Source organism: Scomber scombrus, chromosome 18, assembly GCF_963691925.1.
Source record: "Scomber scombrus chromosome 18, fScoSco1.1, whole genome shotgun sequence".
In the NCBI taxonomy this organism is placed as follows: Eukaryota; Metazoa; Chordata; class Actinopteri; order Scombriformes; family Scombridae; genus Scomber; species Scomber scombrus.
Window position 1 is genome coordinate 22,774,674 of NC_084987.1, and position 19,478 is coordinate 22,794,151.

The 19,478-nt window shown below is 41.9% G+C and overlaps 1 protein-coding gene across 1 annotated transcript in view; it reads left to right on the plus strand.

The window, feature by feature from the left end:
• plppr2a (phospholipid phosphatase related 2a) overlaps positions 1-4,568 on the plus strand; it is a 54,933-nt gene extending 50,365 nt beyond the window's left edge. Inside the window, exons 5-8 of the mRNA XM_062439025.1 lie at positions 49-299; positions 1,553-1,729; positions 2,883-3,010; positions 4,099-4,568. Of these exons, the coding sequence (XP_062295009.1) occupies positions 49-299; positions 1,553-1,729; positions 2,883-3,010; positions 4,099-4,207 (665 nt within the window). The 3' untranslated portion in view covers positions 4,208-4,568. The remainder of the gene's footprint in view (positions 1-48; positions 300-1,552; positions 1,730-2,882; positions 3,011-4,098) is intronic.
• Positions 4,569-19,478: the final 14,910 nt, after the last annotated feature.

Here is a 19,478-nt window from a genome sequence, read left to right on the forward strand (position 1 = left end):
TTTATCGTCATCGCCACCATTTTCCAACTCTCCCTCATCCTAACTCAGGTGTCTACGCCTTCGGCCTGTTCACCACTACCATTTTCGCCAATGCCGGCCAAGTGGTGACAGGAAACCAGACGCCTCACTTCCTGTCTGCCTGCCGACCAAACTACACAGCGTTAGGCTGCCAGTCCACCATGCAGTACATCACAGAGCGCCGTGCTTGTACCGGCAACCCGCTGGCTGTCATGTCTGCACGTAAATCCTTCCCGTCCAAGGATGCAGCACTCAGCGTCTTCTCAGCAGTGTACACAGTGGTAGGTTGGAGCATGCTGACAGTGAAAGTTATCAATTGAAACCTCTTACTCTTCTTCAGGGTTAAATCACTGGACTTAACCTTTTTGTTGAGAAACCACCAATTTAAAGGAGTAGTTTGAACATGTCAGAAATTCTGTTATTCTCTATATTATCAGGAGTTAGATGAGAACAGTGATACCACTCAAATCCTGCCTACCAGCACATCTAAATATCACTGATTAACATCTTATATCTTGTTTCTTAAATCTGTATAAAAACCAGAAAACGACAATTTCTGGTTTAACCTTTGTGTATATGCAGGACTATGTTTTAGCTGTAACTTAAGTAACTTAAAAACAGCTTGTAACATGTTATTAGTGAGCTTAAAAAGGTGCTAGGATGTGTATTTTATTACCTTTAGACAGAGGCAGTCTTTATGCTAAGCTTAGCTAATCTGCTGCTGGTGGTAGCTTCACATTGACCATATAGACAGGAGAGTTGTATTAATATTTTGATCTAGAAAGCGAAGAAGAGCAGTTTCCAAAAAGACTAAACCCCTCCTGTAAAAATCCCCCATAACAGTAACAGATTGGAGCAGCGTCAGGCATCTGTGGCTAATATCCATTAGCCTAGCAGATTAGCTCTACTCATTTAACTTAACAGTGAGATATCTTCTCAGAAAAACTTTTACAGTGTATTCAGACCAAAAGCAAGGTGCATTTAACCTCACAAATGTTACCTATAGGTGTGTTTCTGCAGCCTCTGTTTATTGGCCTCAAAAAAACAATTTACCAAGATGTTAGCTGTTGCCGGCTAGCAACTTACTAACCAAAACTACTCAGACTCAAAACAGCCTTCAAACCTTCAACACAGCAGTTATATTCCTCCCTTTCTTTAAATCTTAGTCATAAAAAGTCATAAAGCCTCAGGATGAGCAAATGTAAAAGCAATTCCAGAAGCTTCTTCACCTTTGTTTGTGCCAGTTAGATTTTATACGTCTTTTTGTGTCTTCCAGGGACTTTGCATTGACTTTATACATGACTGTTCTGTTCTTGAACCTTAAAAGAAACACATTTGCTCCTTAAAAAGCTGTAGTTGTACTGATAAGAAGCTGAACAGTGTGTTTAAAAACTATGGTGTCAAGTTAATTTTCTTTAACCTTTAACCAGCCGGTAAGAGAAGAATGTTCCGGTGCCCTTTTTGAAACCTCATTTGTCAGAGTGTGTCTCGTTGTACCCTACTGTGCGTGCTCTCCTCTAATGCCCTTCTGCAGATGTACGTGACGCTGGTGTTCAAGACCAAAGGCACACGGCTGACCAAGCCCACCATCAGCCTCACCCTGCTCTGCCTGGCTATGATAGTAGGCGTAGTCAGGGTGGCTGAGTACCGCAACCACTGGGCTGACGTCCTGGCGGGATTCTTCACCGGGGGGTCCATCGCTGTCTTTTTGGTGAGGAGACATTTGAAGGGAGGACAGTTGCAGGAATAGGGGGGGAAATTAATGTAAGGGTTTTTTTTCTTAAAAGGCATTCAACTGATTTTACTAATACTACATCAGCTGATCCTAACAATAAAACTCCACATTTTAGGATAAGGAACAACCGTTGACTTAAGCATCCATAACGCTATAAAATGGGCTGGAGTTGCTGGAGTGTTATCTTCCCCCTGTCCAAAATATACTGCAGGACAGAGTTTTTTATATTCTTTTAAACCATGGTATAAAGACGACTGGATACAGGAACAGCGCCAGGCTTTGGAGCCAATTTGACATAGTGGCCAAACCGTGTAATCACTGCGTTACATGAATCTATTGGGCTCAAAAAGACTTTTTCCCCATGGACTTACATTGTGAATGAGAGGTCTGTAACTCAGCAGATACATTTTTTTGTATCACAACCACCATGAAATCAGACCAAACCAGAATTTGATGCATTCAGTCCAGTCACATTTCGAAAGTCTAGAAGCGCTGCATGATTGAATTGTTTTATCCCCATTCAAGTTAGCCGGATGGCTAAACCATAAGTTAGCCGTCATAGCCAGAAGGGCTATAGACAATGTGCAGTATGTTTTCAGGAAGTTACTTTTTTGGCTTCATGTGCCACTGAGGAACTTTAATAGGAATGACTGACGTCCCTCTTCTGACATTATATCCAGTTCTTTTTGTACATCCAAGCTCTAAACTCTGATATACTAGCATCTACCTCCACAGGGTAGATGTTTCAGTTGTCAAACCCCACACAATAATGTAGTAAGCTAGTTAGGAAAAAACACTTGGTTACTACTGTAGGTAGTAAGGTAGTTAGCCAGATGTTTGTAGTTTACAACAGAGCATATGAAAACACTGTTCCTTACACTTTTACTCTTTACATGGTGTTTTTGGTTTGTTAAAAGGCTAAAAAAATACACCACCCTCCAAACTCCTGAGATATCAGTTATTGCTCTTATGTACACCATTTTGGCACACAGGGAAATCCAAAACTTCACAGAGCTACCGTGCCTAGTTACGGTCACTAAGCTGTGATTGGACAATCACTGTTCGGGAGACCGAGGTCTAACAGATGGTCTATTTCTCTCTAACTCTTCCTCCTGATCTCTATCTGCAGGTGACTTGCGTGATTAACAACTTCCAGCAGATGCAGCCCAGTCCTCCTCCACCGCGACCCTACCGTCCAGAGTCCGTGCTGGGGATGCCCATGGTGACGCTGCCGTGCGTGGAGAGTCCACTCGAAAAGTTAAGTGGCACTCAGGTAAGGGGCGGAAGGTGGGTGTGAGGCAGGGCTGCACTCCCAAAAGACGGGCCGAGATAAACGCCCCTTGTCTCTTACCTGAATCTGTTGTCCTCCTTTTTTACCCCCACAAAAGAAACAAATCCCCTGAACATGCATGCTCCAAGCCCCACCTCCTGCACCCCCAGTCCTGATTAAAAAACAAACACCTCCTGCACCCCCAGTCCCGATTTAAAAAACAAACACCCGAGCGTATCCTGTAAATCTTAAAGCCTCGTCGAAGGCTGATAAGAACGCAGCTGAGATTTGTTCTGTTGGTGTGAAATGAGTTACGGTCGTATTTCAACCAGAAGACAGAACAAATTCTGGTGTTTGCTTGGGGAAGAGGCGCTTCCTTTCTCCTAAACTCCACTGTTAAACATTTCCTTGTTTTCAGGGATTCGCTTATCTCTTTTGAGGTGAATCAGCAGTTTGGCTGGTGCACTTGAGGTGTAATTTACCGTTCTGTTGTAACGCAAGGCAGTCGGCTGGAGTAAAACTATGAATAAATAACTGCAGACGGTTGTAGCGATCGCAGAGGTCCTCTTAAGTTGTATCTTCTCTCTGTCCGTGCTGCATTTTGTCAAGACATTCGGGGTGCAGCAGCCACTCGAATTTAGGCAAATGTCTTGCGTCCTCTGTGGTCTGTCACCTTCACTAACCCTCACCTGACTGCCTCTTTTCCTCTGTCTCCCACCTTGCCTCCTCTCCTCTCAATCTGCTCCCTTGTCCCTCACTCTCCTCCAGCATCCCGCACTCTCCACCTCCTCCCCACCTTACAACGCTTACGTTCAACCATTCTAACCGACTTTAAATCTTTTTTGGCCGTCATCGTCGCTCCTCACTACTCACCCGTTCCTCTGTTGCCTTATTTCTGTTTCCTTCTTTCTCTCTCTCTCTCTCTTTTTCTCTCGCCTTCATCCCGTGCATTGCTCTTGATTATTCTTTTCTTTCACTTTTCTCTCTCTCCTTCCTCCGCCCTCCCCTCCCCCCGTCCTCTCTTTCTCTCTCTCTTTCTCTCTCTCTCTTTCTCACTCCTCTCTTTCCCCTGCAGACTCCGCGGGAATCTCCATTCACCGAGATCACATGACCATCAGCCCTATCGGTTCCCCGCCACCCCCGATGTCCTCATACCGTCTCGCTCCATTTCCAGCGAAGTCTAGACCAGCCCGAGCAGCACTCGCCACACTGCGCCGCCCATCCGGCTGGGCGGTACGCGACGCTGCACCGCTCCTATTCCACGCAGGTCTAGATCTCCCCTAATGCACAAAAAAACACACACGCCATCCCTTCTTGCCCTCTTAACCCCCGGGGAACCGATAGGCAAAACTCTTCTAAGACTTTCTCTTTGCCGTGTTGACGGTAAAGAGCTGAACATTCAGTGCAGTGTCAGGTACATCTTTTTTTTCTTTTCTTTTTTCTTTTTCAATCTTTTTTTGGTTGTATTTCTGACTTTTTTTGTATAAACTCAATCATGTGAAGCTCACTGATGTTTCATCTTCAGTGGTGCGCTCTGTAAAGGAAAACAAACACATCAAACTGTGACCACTGAGAATGTCCACTGCTACCCCCCCCCACCCCTACTGTATGAATGAGTTTTCACCCGTTTGAAGGAGGCACATACTGAAAGCTTAAACGTGACAGTGGACTCCCAGGACACAGCTTTGATGTCTGCTGTCAGGAGGTTGCAATTTTGGACCAAAGAAACCCGCTGAAGGATACGTGTGCTGCTGACATTCACTCGTAAAAAAACCCAACATCCTTTTAGCAAGCCATACACACACACACACACACACACACACACACACACACACACACACACACACATACACACTTTCCCCCATTGGAGGGACACTCTTTCTCTCACCCTCTCTACTTATCTCATCCCATTCACGCACACACAACCTCACACACACACACACACACACACACATAGAGAGAGAGACACGTCTGTAGTCTTGAGTAGCAGTGCCCTAGTCAGCTCTGCATGAGGTTTACTCAGATCAAAGGATCCATTTTATATCTCTCAGCAGAGGCAGCAGACAAAAGCAAACAGGATGAAAATAGAGACATCTTCACTTGGCTATTCTTCTTCGTGGGTTTTTTTGTGAAATACAAACACATTTCATAAGACAAACCCCAAGCTCCAACTGCCGGTGGCACAACAGTGAGCCAAATGAAGTGCATCACTTTCAGGAGCAAATATTAGTTTTTTTGTATTCTTTTTGAGACGAGGAGCCTTCATACAAAACACTTTCTGTGATGCCAACAGACTTTTTCTTTTTTTCTTTTTCTTGTGGTTTCATGTCAGTCTGAAGCAGCGTCGCTTCGCCCCGAAGTGGAATTTCTTTCTCACTGATTCTTGAAAAGATTTGCCGATTTTATGTAATTACTCATTTTTATTAATAGATTTATTTATTGACATGTGTGTGTGTATATATATATGGTGTGGTTGCCATAAGCGCTACATGTGGCGTGACAGTTTTGCTGATTTTTGATTTGCACACTCCCCACCTATCCATGTTTTAAATCGCCCTCCTTTTTTCTCTCCGAACGACAACCTCTGGTTTCGTTCTCTTCTCTGTGGCATTGGTGTCATGACTATAACGCCATCACTGTGCTGTGAAATGTTTCCCTCTGCTGGACGACACACACACACACACACACACACACATTAACACACAAAACACAAGAATAAAGACCTGTTTTGCAGAGCACATGAACATACAAACATATTCTAAAGCTACAAGCACACATGCACAATCACACTTACGTCCCCCAACCTAGTTGTCACTGTACATCCCTTCCCCTTAATCCACTTTGTAACACTGAAACCTGTTTGTATGATATTGTACATAGTTCTTTTTTGTATTGAGAGTGTGATTTTTATGCGAGCATCACCAACACTGACTGTAGACTTTGGGTAAAAATCTTGTATTTATTATGATGATAGAGAAAAACGTGTATGACGGTGCTGAACCACTCTGAACCAACACTGGATCAGTTGGAAAAATGCCCAGATGACTCACTCTTTGTATCAAACTGCTTGCCCCATGGATCAAGGTAAGAATGAGAGTGTTGTTTACTCACAGTTTAGAAGATACTGTTTGTTAAAAATACATAAAAATACTCAGTCCTCTACTGCAAGCATTAATGGTGGACATGAATTCAATTTTCCCTTTTTTGTTGTCAAATCTACAGGCGTGTTCGTTCAGCCAAAATCTAAAAAGTCAACAAAGCAAACATAAGGCAAGTTAACACAATGCTGTCGAGGTTAACATGCCAACAAACAGATCCATAATTAAACATCCAGCAGAGACAGAGCAACATTAGCAGTCATTTGGAGTCATGTTTCTGGCCACCTGATGACTGTAGGTCCAATATTCACTCCCATGTTTTATTTTTCAACAACTCCTGAGGGAAATACCTGGCTCTTTAGCCAGACTATGTTCAGAAGCTAGTAGCTAACATTGTCTGTTTGCCATTGGGTTCTGGGTAGTGTATGGATGGTGTCAAAGGTTTTTCCCTTAAAAGGTCTATCTGGAGGTCTCGACTGGAAATGGCATTGTTTCAGTTGAATGAAAGCAGTAGACTTGTGGCCTCTAAAACCAAAACTAGGACCGGCCGGGTATCGGTACTCTATACCTTTTAAGGTATCGACTGAAATAAATCGATACCAAGTAGTATCAAAACATCTCCTGTCAAACGATACCTGCAATCGATCCCTTTTGCACCCAGAGCTAGAAAATATGACTATTGGTATGGTCTTCGATTTAATGCCACATGATTGGCCCACTGCCACAGCAACCACAACCCGTCTGTGCTGGTGAAGTTGTGGTGAATTTGGTGACTGAATTGGTACTGGTATGGTCATTTTTTAAACAATACCCAGTCCTAACCAAAACTATGATTTGAAAGATGCTAAACATTCTGCTGAGCTGAGAACTACCAGTCAGGTGATAATTCTCCGTGTCATTACTGTTAGCAGCAACTGCCATATTACACATGGTCATTTGATGCATTGTCAATATAAAAATGTTGATTAGTAAAGGTTTGTACTGGTTGGAAATCTATGCTGTCCCCAAATTCGAGAAAGTTTTTTTTTTCTAGTCTTTGGGCACACATGTTTTTGGAGGCTCTGTAGACATCTGAAAAGAAGAATGCTAGGAAGTTTTCTTCTTTTTTTCTGAATAAAAAGTTTTAATACCGAACCATGACAATGGTGGTAACATTCCCTTGATGGTTATATGCATATAGATGCTCTATATGCATATAACCATATAGATGCTATAGTGCATCTATATGCATCTATATGGTTATATGCATATAGATGCACTATATGCATATAACCATCAAGGGAATGTTACCCTTACATATCGCATGTGAGAAAGTTAAAGTGGAAGTTTACTGATCATTTCGTACTTGTGAGAAGTCTAATTTCACGGAAGAAATATAAAAAAGATCAAACTGTGACATGCAGTTGACTCAGACAGCCAGGACACATATACCATGTACCTGCAAAGTTGTGAATTGGAGTCAGACTCATGACCTTTGCTGCATGATCTCCGTCTGAATCATATTTTCCCTTATTACTTTCCTGTCTTTGATATCCCGAAAAAGCAGAAATGCCAACAAAACATACATTACGTCAGTGCCCGCCTCTCATGTGTGCATAATCTCAGCAAGTCTTCACTGATGCAGTCGGTCAGTATCAGTGTTCACTGTGTGAGCGCTACTTTACTTCAAGAAATACAAAAACTGACGCACAAAACAAATTAAACACCAAAAGTATAACAGCCTCTGGATCATATTCAGGTCAGAATATGTTCCCCTCTGGTTCCACCGTCAACTCCACAGCTTCACTTTCCTGTAAAGTATTTAGTGATTCATGTTTGGAATCAAAGAGCAAACACACCGCAATTGACTGACATGTGAATAAGAAGCACCAGTCTCCTTCAGATGAGGGAGAAACACGTTTCCTTTGATCCTGTTGCAGCAAACCCTCTGTTTTGTAAAGATGTGTGTGACGAGAACAATAAATGGATATTGCAATAAGAAAAAGATGTCTGTGTCAGTGCTCTCTTTGTTTTGCTATAGTAATCATCCAGTGATTTGGTGCGATGGGATTTTTCTTTTCTTACATGTGTGCTGGTGTGTTCATCTTGTGTACATACACACAGATGTGCAGTGTGTGTGTTTGATTGTCTTTTTGCCATTTATGAGGGACCCAGATTTCACAATCACAGAGCTTTAGTCCTATCAGAGCGCAGATGGCTTCATCACTGCTTCTTTACTCAGTTATTGAGTCAGTTTACAAGCTTTTTCCAGACCTTTCAACCTCCCATTATGGACTTCACCACCAGATGGATTTCTCAGCTGTCAGATTAAGGAGGCAATCCACATTGTTGAAAATAGAGAGAGGTCATCTCCTTGACAGCAAGCAGCAAACTCTTATCAACTGATGAAAACCATGAAATGTGAATGACAGCTTCAGAAAAGGCTAGTAAAGGGACCTTGTGTGAAGATTATTTACTCAGCTTTTTATTCATTATTTGGGATTTATTTCCCCTCATAGTCATGGTTTAAATCTGTTTCAATAAAAGGGGGTTTCCAGCAATTTAGTATTGCATTTACAGTATGTTAAGTTTAGGGACATGGGAGCTCGTCCACACCACATTTTTGCTCTTTAGTTGTTTTTTTTACCTTACGCAAATTTATTTAAAGTTTATTATCTCAGTCGGTATTCAGTTTATAATAAAATAATAATAATAAAATAAATGTAATCACTGTCTTGACCCACCAAAAGTGACGCATCCAGGTTAAGGAGGCCTACTATGTGCCGTGACAGGCTCAGCACTGCCATCATGTGGTTTAATGTCTTTCTCCCCACACACATCTTGAATTAATCTGCTAAAACCATATGAAAGATGCATGCAAGAATCTCAGTATGTATTTTTTTTATATATATATACGTTTTCAAGTAATTTGCACCTTTATAATTCTCTCATATGGCTGTAAAGAAAGTGGGATTGTGAGTAATGCAGGCTGTATATGCAGGAAATAACAACACCATAAATCACATGAAATTTAAGCATCAAACTAAAATCCATGCTCGCTTTCTCTCTGGTCACTTTAACATATTCCTGTTGGGAGTATCTAGATGTCTCCTGTCACTCTCTAGAGGTTATGCATTTGCAGGTTAAATCCACAAGATGGCAATGTACATCATGGACATTTAGTCGTATATGTTTTGAAGGGGCTACAGAGAGTCTCACCAAGCATTCATCTTTTCAGACATCTTGCATAAAGAGATTTCTCAAGCTGTGTCATGAAGTGAAAGAAGGAATAATCGCGGTCGTTAATGAGAAGCTCTGCACCTGTGTATGCTAATGAGACAATGAGATCCATTTTCTTAATGTCATAGATAATGGAAAAAATGACTTACACATCAAATGTCTGCACACACTTCACTTTACATGCATCGATTTCCACAGCCGGCGTCTTTTCTGTCTGATTTTAGGAATTCTTGCCCATAAAACCCAAAGAAACACTATGCACGAATCGCACTCAAAAGCTGATCAAAGAAACCTTACAGTACAACTGACACTAATTGCAGCCAGCTCAATTCTCCAGACTTTAGAGAGATGCACCTGCAATTCCTAAAAAACCCTCTTCTTGACTGAATTTAAACGACCACCAAACATCCCAGTCAGAGAGGTTCAAAGGATGACGCTGTTTCCTTGGTGAAATCCCACCTGCAGCGTCTCTCTGCCTCTTTTTTTTTTTTTTGTCCATAAAGGCCTCATTAGTGTGGGCAGCACAACTCCCTCTGTTAGTTTGCTGGGAATTTTAATTCTACTGTGTTCTTCACTGCATTTCAATCAGAAGAGTTTTCTGGTATTTTTAGGTAATTTTATTTTCAATGAGCATGCTCTTTGGGGGTTTAAAGGTGAACGTGATCAGTGTGTCCAAATACTTTAATGCCAACACAGTGCTGTGGATTAACAGTGTACATAAGTGGAAGAAGCTACAGAGAAAATGGACTACAGAATATGTAAATAAGTAATATTTCTTGGAGAATAATCATGTTTTTCCTTTCGGCAAATGAAAATGTCTGATATTACAGTTTTTGCTGTTATTATTCTGAGTAAGAAAAAAATGTCCTAAGTATTGTTTCTGGTAATTTTACATTTACCCACAAATTACATTGTAATATCTTTAACTTTGACTGTTTTTAGGATGGAAAAAGAATTAATTACCAAGAAGCTCACAGAAAATATAATAGAACAATTTAATCGCCCATGAAAAAAAAAAAGCTTTTTTGGTGGAAAATTAAAAAATTCTTCTTACAGGTGTAGTGGGGGGTCTAGGGGATCTATGACAATAATCAGATAATCATAATGATCAGCATAATTAGACTTACTGACATTTTAATGACTTTTTATTTTTAACAGACATATTGCTAACCCCCTCCCCCAAGCAGCAATTACCTGGTTATAGCTTTAGCTACTGTAACTGACAGCTTGGTCACACTTTGGATTTGTCGACCTGTTGGGGAGATACTTGGCCTTAAAAGAGTTAAGAGCAGGGGAGTCAAACATACAGTCCGTGGGCCAGAACCGGCCCAGCAAAGGGTCCAATCCAATCCATACTGGATAACTTTGCAAAGAATGAAAATGGCAGAAAAATAATCCCAGTTTTTCAATACCGTGGACATCCAGTTTAAGATAACTGACTTGTAGCGTGGTTCAGATGTGAAGGACACATTTTCCTCAATTGGCTTGAACTGATTTTATTAGCGTTTCTTACCAGGGTACCCCTAGATGGTTTATCGTTATGTATAATGTGTATTAAATATATATTATGTATTATTTATAGGTTATTATACAATGGTTTTACTGGTCCAGCCCACTTGAGATCAAATTGGGCTGTCTGTGGCCCTGAACTAAAATGAATTTGTCACCCCTGGTTTAGAGGGTTCTGCTTTTTCTCCTAGCCTTTCATAAACTAAAAACACAAAAGAGAAGTGTAAGCAGTGTTTTAAACAGTGTGTTACTTTCAAGGGTACGATAGGAGTAATGGTATGAGAGGTTATACATCATGTAAAAACAAAGCCCTGTTCACAGTAATACATCCTCTGTGTAGTATTTCCCCACTGGAAAGCTGGTCCTAGATGCTAACAGAATTTAAGCTAATGTTAGCAGCTCTATTCAGGGTAACCGCTGTTAACGTTACCCAAGATAACTTGACAAACACGTTATTCTCATAGGGTAAGTTATCTTAAAAACCTTTTCTCTGGTAACATTTAAAGGACCTCCTCTTTGAAAGAACAGACTGGTACATGTTAAGTAGCCAAACAGGGTTATGTTAAAAAGAAATGTCTATTTTGACAATTTTACTTATCATATAATACTAGGACTAACTAGTTCCACACTGTAATACAAGACCAATACTCTTAATTTCCATTTTCTTCTACATGGATCATTGACTAATCAGGGTGCTAACTTTAGCCTTTAGACCTTTAGCACAATATAATTGATATAGCTATAAAGTGCAAGTTATGACTCTTTTTTTTTTACAAGATTCGTCATTTATGAGTCAGCTGGAAAACTTAAAAAAGTTGACATCAAAACTCAAGAGCTAACATCAGCTTAACTAGCTAGCTAGTTACAGCTCATAAAATCTTGCCATTGTCATTTCAGACAGGAGATTGACGAAGATGGACGAAGCCTATACTTTCTCCTACACCTGTCATGAATCAAGATTGTTTTAAAAAGAAGGAGAAAAAGTCATTTTGAGTGGTTCATCAGCCACCGTCATCATCATTCAGCCTATGTGCAGCTCAAGGGTGGAAAGCTTGACAGGTGTAGCTGGAGGGGCAGGGATTAATTGTATTTCACAATTCATACCAGCCTCTTTAGGAAATATGTTGGTCTTGGACAAGAGGGAAAAGCGTTAAAGGATAAGTTCGCAATTTGTCAAGTCTGTCTTAAAACAACAACCTAGTCATCATGTACACAAATACATTCAAAAGTTGATCTGAGGCTAATATAAGGCTAATAAAAGCTTCAGCAGTCTCAGTTAGTCACATTTACAGTCTTCTAGCCTCAAATTCCCTCTTTGTGTTTTCTGAACAGCATTTTTGCTCTAGAAGGACTGTAATGTTAAAATACATCGACTTGATTTGACTCATTTGGACGACAAGCTTCATATTAGCTTTGGATAAACTTTAAGCACAGGAGGCTTGTGGCCCCCATTACTTACATTATGAATACATTATGAAGGATCTTCTAATGAACAGGAGGAATGATTATGGCAAGAAAGAAACCTATTTCAATGTTCATTTGGGCACCTTACTGTTGTTTTAAGACAGAAAAATTGTGAACCTGCCCTTTAAACACAGTTTACAATGTTTAGATTAAAGCTGTTACAGAAACCTACAATCTGTGTTAATGCAGCTCATTTTTAAACTCAAATATAATTGCAGGCCCTGGTTAATATTCTTACTCCTGCATGTTTTTTTGTGAGCAGGAGGAAAAGCAGAAAGAAGAAAAGGCACCACAGAAAAAAAAATCTATAACAAGCAGACAATGGGGCATTCCCACTCGAATCTCAAATTCCATCCCGTCTCGTGTTTGTCTTCTATCTGCTGGAGACGGGACCTGTTTCTAAAAGCAGGTGCTGTGAGTTCAGGGCATCAGTTTCCCCTGACAGTTTGGAGGTGAGGCGCAGTCAGCTGAGCCGTTCCATTGAGGAAGTTGCACATGTCATCATCGTGGTTAAGTGGAGGAGAGGAGGAGAGACAAGCTGGATGAGTCATGATGGGACAGACGGAGACGTGGAAGAGAGAGGAAGGGGAGGGATGAGTATATGTGTGTGTGTGTGTGTGTGTGTGTGTGTGTGTGTGTGTGTGTGTGTGTGCGTGTGTGTGTGTGTGTGTGTGTGTGGTGCCAGTATTGAATTTGTATAGAATGTAAGCTACAGAGCAGGTGTAGACCAAGTTATTATGTTTCTGTTCCTCACAGCTCTGCCTCTTATTTCCCTCTCTTCTCTATTTACATGAAAAATAACACTCAGCGACATACACACTCATGTTTCCGCACATGCACGCACACACAAACGCTCTCTCACATGCACAAATACCAGATGTCAGCTCAATATTAATTTAGTTAAATTATAATTGTTCAGGCAGAACTACACGCTGACACAATGAAATTACACATAACCGTGAGTTATTGATTTTGTGTTATGTGCAGAGGGTGTGAAATAAATTGAAAGTATTACTACAGCGTCGAGCAAAGTGTGCAGCGCCGACAAGAACATAATGTATACACTTAAATCGTCCCTCTAACATGACTAGCAATTACAGACGCCCATTGAAAAAGCAGGAAGATTCAATCAGGCAAAGTTGAGACTCAGATCCAGCGGTGGAGCGGGGGTTAATTAGTATACTTGGCTTTAACCAACCATGCAGGATGTTGAAGGGTTGAAGGATAATGTTTGTTTAGATACACGGGCGCAGTGTCCACAGATAATGTCTTCATTAACTATTGATGCACGCGCGCAAGCGAGCAGGCAGGCAGGCAGGCGAGGCCGATAGCCCTCGTGCAGCACTAACACTGCATCTCTTCCAGCACCTTTCTTCCTCCCTCTCTCACTCCGTCTCCTCCGACTCCTCTTGCTTTATCTGAGCATCCAGGAAAATCTGTAAACCCCCCCCCACACACACACACACACACACACACACCACCCCAGCCTCCCAACCTCCAACACCCCCACGGTTTTTCACGCCTGCATTCTCCTCTCTCTCTCTCTTTCTCTCTTTCTCAACCCCCCTCTTCACTTTTCACTCCCCTCATCTCTGTCTTCATTCTCTTTCTTTCCCTCTCTCTCTCTCTCTCTTTCACTTGAACATAAGCGCAAGGTACACACTGCCTGCCCCCCCCCCCCCCCCCCCCCCCCAACTCCAAACCCCCACCCCCCCACTACACACACACACACACACACAGCCCTTCACTCCTTGCATTATCTTTCCCGGAAATTGCATTTCCAGCACAGCCAGGGCCCCATTATGAAGAGGGAGCGACATGCTGTAACCTTTTTAAAAAGCCATTAGTGATGCACCTGCCCCTCCCCTCCCCCTCCCCCCACCCTAACCTCTCCCTCCCTCCTTCACAGCACCCCCCCCAAACCACAACCAACCCTCACCCTTCATACATAGCCCCCACCACCCCTTCCTTCTCCCTTGTTTCACCCTCCCTGACCCCTCCCCACCCTTATGGCAGCTGTAATGTTATTAGGCCGTTTCTACAGCCATTACTCGACCAGCTTTCCTCCACTACTCCCCCCACCCCACCCACCCCCAGCTGAACATGGAGCAGATGCAGAGGGAGCAGCACGGGGCGACGGGTGCAGCGATAAGTGTGCAGAGGGGTCAGGTGTAAAGGAGGGTTTGTGGAGAGGATGGATGGATGGATAGGATGGGATAGGATGGGAGGAGGGATAAAAGATGAATGCATGCAGTGGAAAATATAGGAATGTGAGCAAGAGAGAAGGGAGAGGGGGAGCGCAATCGATAAAGGTAAACAGTGAACTGTCTATCTTTCCACCCCTTTACACCCTCACCCCCCTCTCCCTGCTCCCTCTTTTTCGGCCTTATCTAAACACAAACAGCAAACTGTAACACCGGAGTGCCGCACACACGCACAAATATGTAAACAGGCACACATGCGGCAAAGCGCGGGGGGGAACTCGATACACAGTTAGTAGTGAGCCTGTCGGAGGAGGACTATTGTTGTTGCACTGTCATGTAGTGTTGTAGTTGTGGACCACACTGGCTGCATTATCGTCCAATTAGAATGCAGAGACTAGCCAAGGAGGGCAGTAAAGAGGGGAGTGGAGTGCCATGGAGCAGTGAGAGACAGAGAGAGAGGGTTGAGACAAGCCAGGCACACAGACAGACACTAAATCCAATTGCATGGGCAGGTTCCAGGAAGCGGATAGTGAGAGATAGAGGAGGAGGTGGAGGAGGAGAAGGAGAGGGGGGGGGGGAGTCTTTTTCTTCCCTTCTTCTTCTTCCTCTGTATAGCACACAGCAGAGCCCTAATGCAGCAGCTGTAGCTTAACTGTAGGCTACTGTACAGGCGTCCTCTCCTACACAATACAGCTCCTGCTCGGCTCAGCCCACTGACTGACTGTCAATGTGATGGAGGTGCTGCACTTCACCGAGGCATTGCAGGAAAAAAAAAAAACCCAGAGGACACAAATCCATAAAAACAACCCAGTGTATATTTTATGATTCTGCCCACTTAATAAAAATCCCACTATCACACGGGGAGGATGTTCATTAAAAATAATTATTGGCAGGATGACTGGCCGCTCATACGCAGGCCGCTGTGTGGGGTGACTGCAGCGAGTGTTTATATGAATATCTCCTACGTCTATATATTCAGACTGCTAATGCGATCCTAATGCCTGGCAACGTATCGATCAAACTGCAAGAGATGTTGAGATAGGTTTAAATGATGGCCGGTGCTGGCTGTTAGGTTTGTAATCCTCCTCCATACAAGTCCCCTGTGTCTACTGGATGCTAACAGGGCTTGATTCACTCCACTGTAAGTCACTGAGGGCACCTTCCTACCCGCACTGTCTCTCTTTGTTCCTATCTATCTATCTATCTATCTACATACATGTATCTATCAACAGTGACAGAGTATTCAAATCTTTTGTTTAAAGGACCTATGATAATTTTTTATATTAAAATAAACCACACAACCAAGTTTAATGTGATAAGGTATTACCCAATTATGCAGTTCCCTTCCATTCTATGGGTCTATTTAGCATCTTCCAGCTCATAGTTTTGGTATTATGGCCTATGACTTTTACTATTGCTGCCTTCAGTGTCACTGTTTGCATAGTGTTGTTTTTATTTACAGTAAAAAAAAATAAAAAAAAAAGCTCTATAGTTTTTCTTTTTTCATTCGTTTTCTGAATTTTTATTTTGTTTTTCAGTTAGTTTTTTTTATTTCAGTTTAATTTTAGTTAGTTTAACAAGTGATTAACTAGTTTTATTTTGAGCAATTTACGAGTTTTAGTTCAATTTTTGTTTAGTTTGAGTCTTAGTTTTAGTCAGAGTAATGTCAGAGGCATCAGTCACAGTGATGACCCTACAAAGAATTATCAGCAACTCTGCAGCTCCTCTTAGTCTGTCGAGCTGAAACTTTACTGTTCTAGTTCACTCTCACAGCTCTCATAGTGTCCTTTTCGGTCGCAGCAGGAAGCTGTTTTCAGAGGAAAGAACCCCACTGTACACTACCTGCTCAGCATCAAACAGCAAACAAACATAGTCAACGACTAGCTGGTGAACATAGTGGAGCACTTAGCAGCTAAAGAGCCAGATATTTCCCCCAGGAGTTGACGGAGAGCAGAAACAGCTAAAAGAGAGTGAATATTGGACTTACATTCACCAGGTGGACAGAAACACGGCTCCAAATGAATAATAATGTTGCTCCCTGTAACAGCCAGATGTGGAAATAAACAGCCGCCTTGTGAGTTTAAAAGAGGACAATATAGCAAAGTTGTGTTTTAAAGCTTGTTGGCAAAAAAAAAAAAAACTGTTATTACAGATTTAAAGGTGCCTAGGGTCTTCTCACTAAAAAAGATCAGTGTTTCTCACCTAAATGTGTTGTGTGTCTTTTTTAAAAAGATACATTTTTGTGTTTAATCTGATAGTGGAGAGACAGACAGACAGGAAATAAGGAGGACATGTAACAAGGGTCCACATGCGGAGTTGAACCAGAGACGTTGTGGTTACATGGCATGTGCAACAACCATTCATCTACCACAGTGCTCAAAGTGTATCTGGAGGTCTAACAAACAAACTGTTGGGTACATTAAATTTTTACTCTAAATGATGCATTGCTTACATCCAAGTTCGCTTACTAGCAGTCTTCTTTTTCACTGCCTTTTTGTTTACGTGTTGCTACATCTGTTGATGCATTAGCGCCTCCAACTGTTGATCAGTGGAGTAGCGTAAAACCGTAAAAACATTAGCCATAGAACTACCAGTGGTCCCCAGGGTACCTTTAAATGAATTTGGTGAAGCATCATAAGCAAAATGTACTTTAAGTATCAAAAGTAAAAGTGCATGAAATTGTGTCTTCTTTGTGTAGGTAACAAAATAAACCTTTAAATGTTTACTGTTAACAGTCTTTAACCATTCTATCTGACTCTGAATCTTTGCTCTCTTTTTCATCTCTCTCCACCTAACCACATCAGCCCATCCTCTCTTCCTCCCTCTTTCTCTCTCTCTCCAGACACTGACACCAAATCCCACAACAGACGCCCTGCCGATCGATACCATGACATCATCAGGGGTGGACATCATCAGTGGGCTGTGGGCGAGGTGCTGACCTGACAAAATGCACACACACACACATGCAGACACGCACACGCTCGTCCGCTTGCACATACAGCAGGTCCTGAGGGACTAAGCCAAGCTGAGCTGCTTCATATCCCATCCCAACCTGTGTAACCCCTGCCTGCCTACCAACGCTGCTGCTGCTGCTACTACTACTGCTGCTGCTGGTGTAGTAGATCTGACTGATGACAGGCCCAGGACCTCTTTCACACACACGTAAACACATGGACACACTCCGAGCTAATAGACAATTAGGACATTCCCCTTGAGTGAGCTGTTGAGAGGAGGCCAGGCTGATGGGTGTAAGTACAGTGAAGACAAAGTACTGCACTTTGAGACTGTTAAAAAGCACTGCAGCTGTCATATTTGCACTATTTCCCCCCTACTTATCAGGATAATGAAAAACAAGTGTATCATAACCCTAATTGTGTGTAATCAAGCATTTTAAGACAGCTATACAGAGCATGAATGTCACTCTCCACTGGTCTATCTGACAACAAAACCTTTTTCATTCCGAACTGACTGACTGGCTGACTGACTGACTGACTGACTGACTGCCTGAGTGATTGACTGACAGACCTGGTTATTGTCTGAATAGGCCCAGACAATAGATGTACATGCGGTTTTATGTCGGTACTAGTTGTGTGAAGCTGTCACCGGCTCTACAGCCAGCTGGGAGGCTCGGATCTGAAGCCGGACAGCCCGAATAAAAAAAAAAAGCAGAAGCGGAGTCTATATCCATAAAAGTAGAAAAACAACTCCCAACTCTGCTTAAGATAGCTGCAAACAGGAAAATCACTCTGTGTTTGTGGTTGCAGGCTTGGCAGCGCATTTCAGCCTTTAGACAGACACACGGATTGACATGACAGAGACAGGAAGGAAAGGAGGGAGGGTGGGGCAGCAACTAGTGATCTTTTATGGAATAGAAACATCTGTAAAATGTTCTACATATTGCTGCATTTGTCTGCCACTATAAGATGCCCCCCGGTGTTTGGAGTTGTGCGGGAGCTCTGCTTGTCATGTATCTGAAGAATGAGGCTCCAATCTTAGAACAACCTAGTTAGACTCTTATTAAAAAGCTTAACTTAAAAAAAACGTAACTTTAATCCCATATTTAGCATTCATAAGCAGTATATAAACATTGAATTACTTGTTTATTACACACTTTAATATAGTAATAAGCAGATATAAGGGCATTTTTAAGTGTTATACATTTGTGCAATTATAACTTTCTGTTATAGGCATCCGTACCTAGTGAATAAACTGGTTTTCATGATTGATCGTACAATATAACATAGCTTTAATCATATTTAATTAAATAGTGTCATTAAGCCTTTATTAACTGTTATACACACATACACAGGCTGGTTTAAAACTGCTGGTAAATGTGTTAAAAACTCATGAAGACATGTTGAGCTTGAAAATTCAGTCTTGACCTCAGAAACAGCAAAAACTAAATTTGACCTAAAAGTCCACTTCCAAGATTTCTTCTGGACTTTCAGGCACATCTGGTGGCCTTCATCAGCAGATGGATGCACAGTTGGAGAGTGGAAAAAAGTAGAAATAACAATGCGGAGGAAGAACTCAGCATCATGGACTGACGTACTGTATTGTCAGACATACTTTGGCACAGTATTTATTTGCAACTGTGGGGGGAAATTTGCTTGATTCTTTTACCAGGTAATTCATCCATTTTCAAAGCTATTTCAGCGAGGAAAATATACAAAGTGTTCCTCATCTCATTTGAAATTATATTCAAATACGTTTCTGTCAAGCAGGAAATGTATTCATTACATGTCTGCACCCTGCCTGTTTTTTAAAGCACATTTTCGCTTCTCTGAATCCGAGATGCTACACGGATGTAAAAAATTCAAAAACAGTTAAGTGAAAATTGTTTTATTTTATTTATTCATTTTTTTGGTTTTGATTTGATAAGTCCCCTTTTGAATCATGCAATCACTAGTCATGTTTGTTGATATTGTTTGGCGATGTCAGTACCCAACTGAGCAGACTGG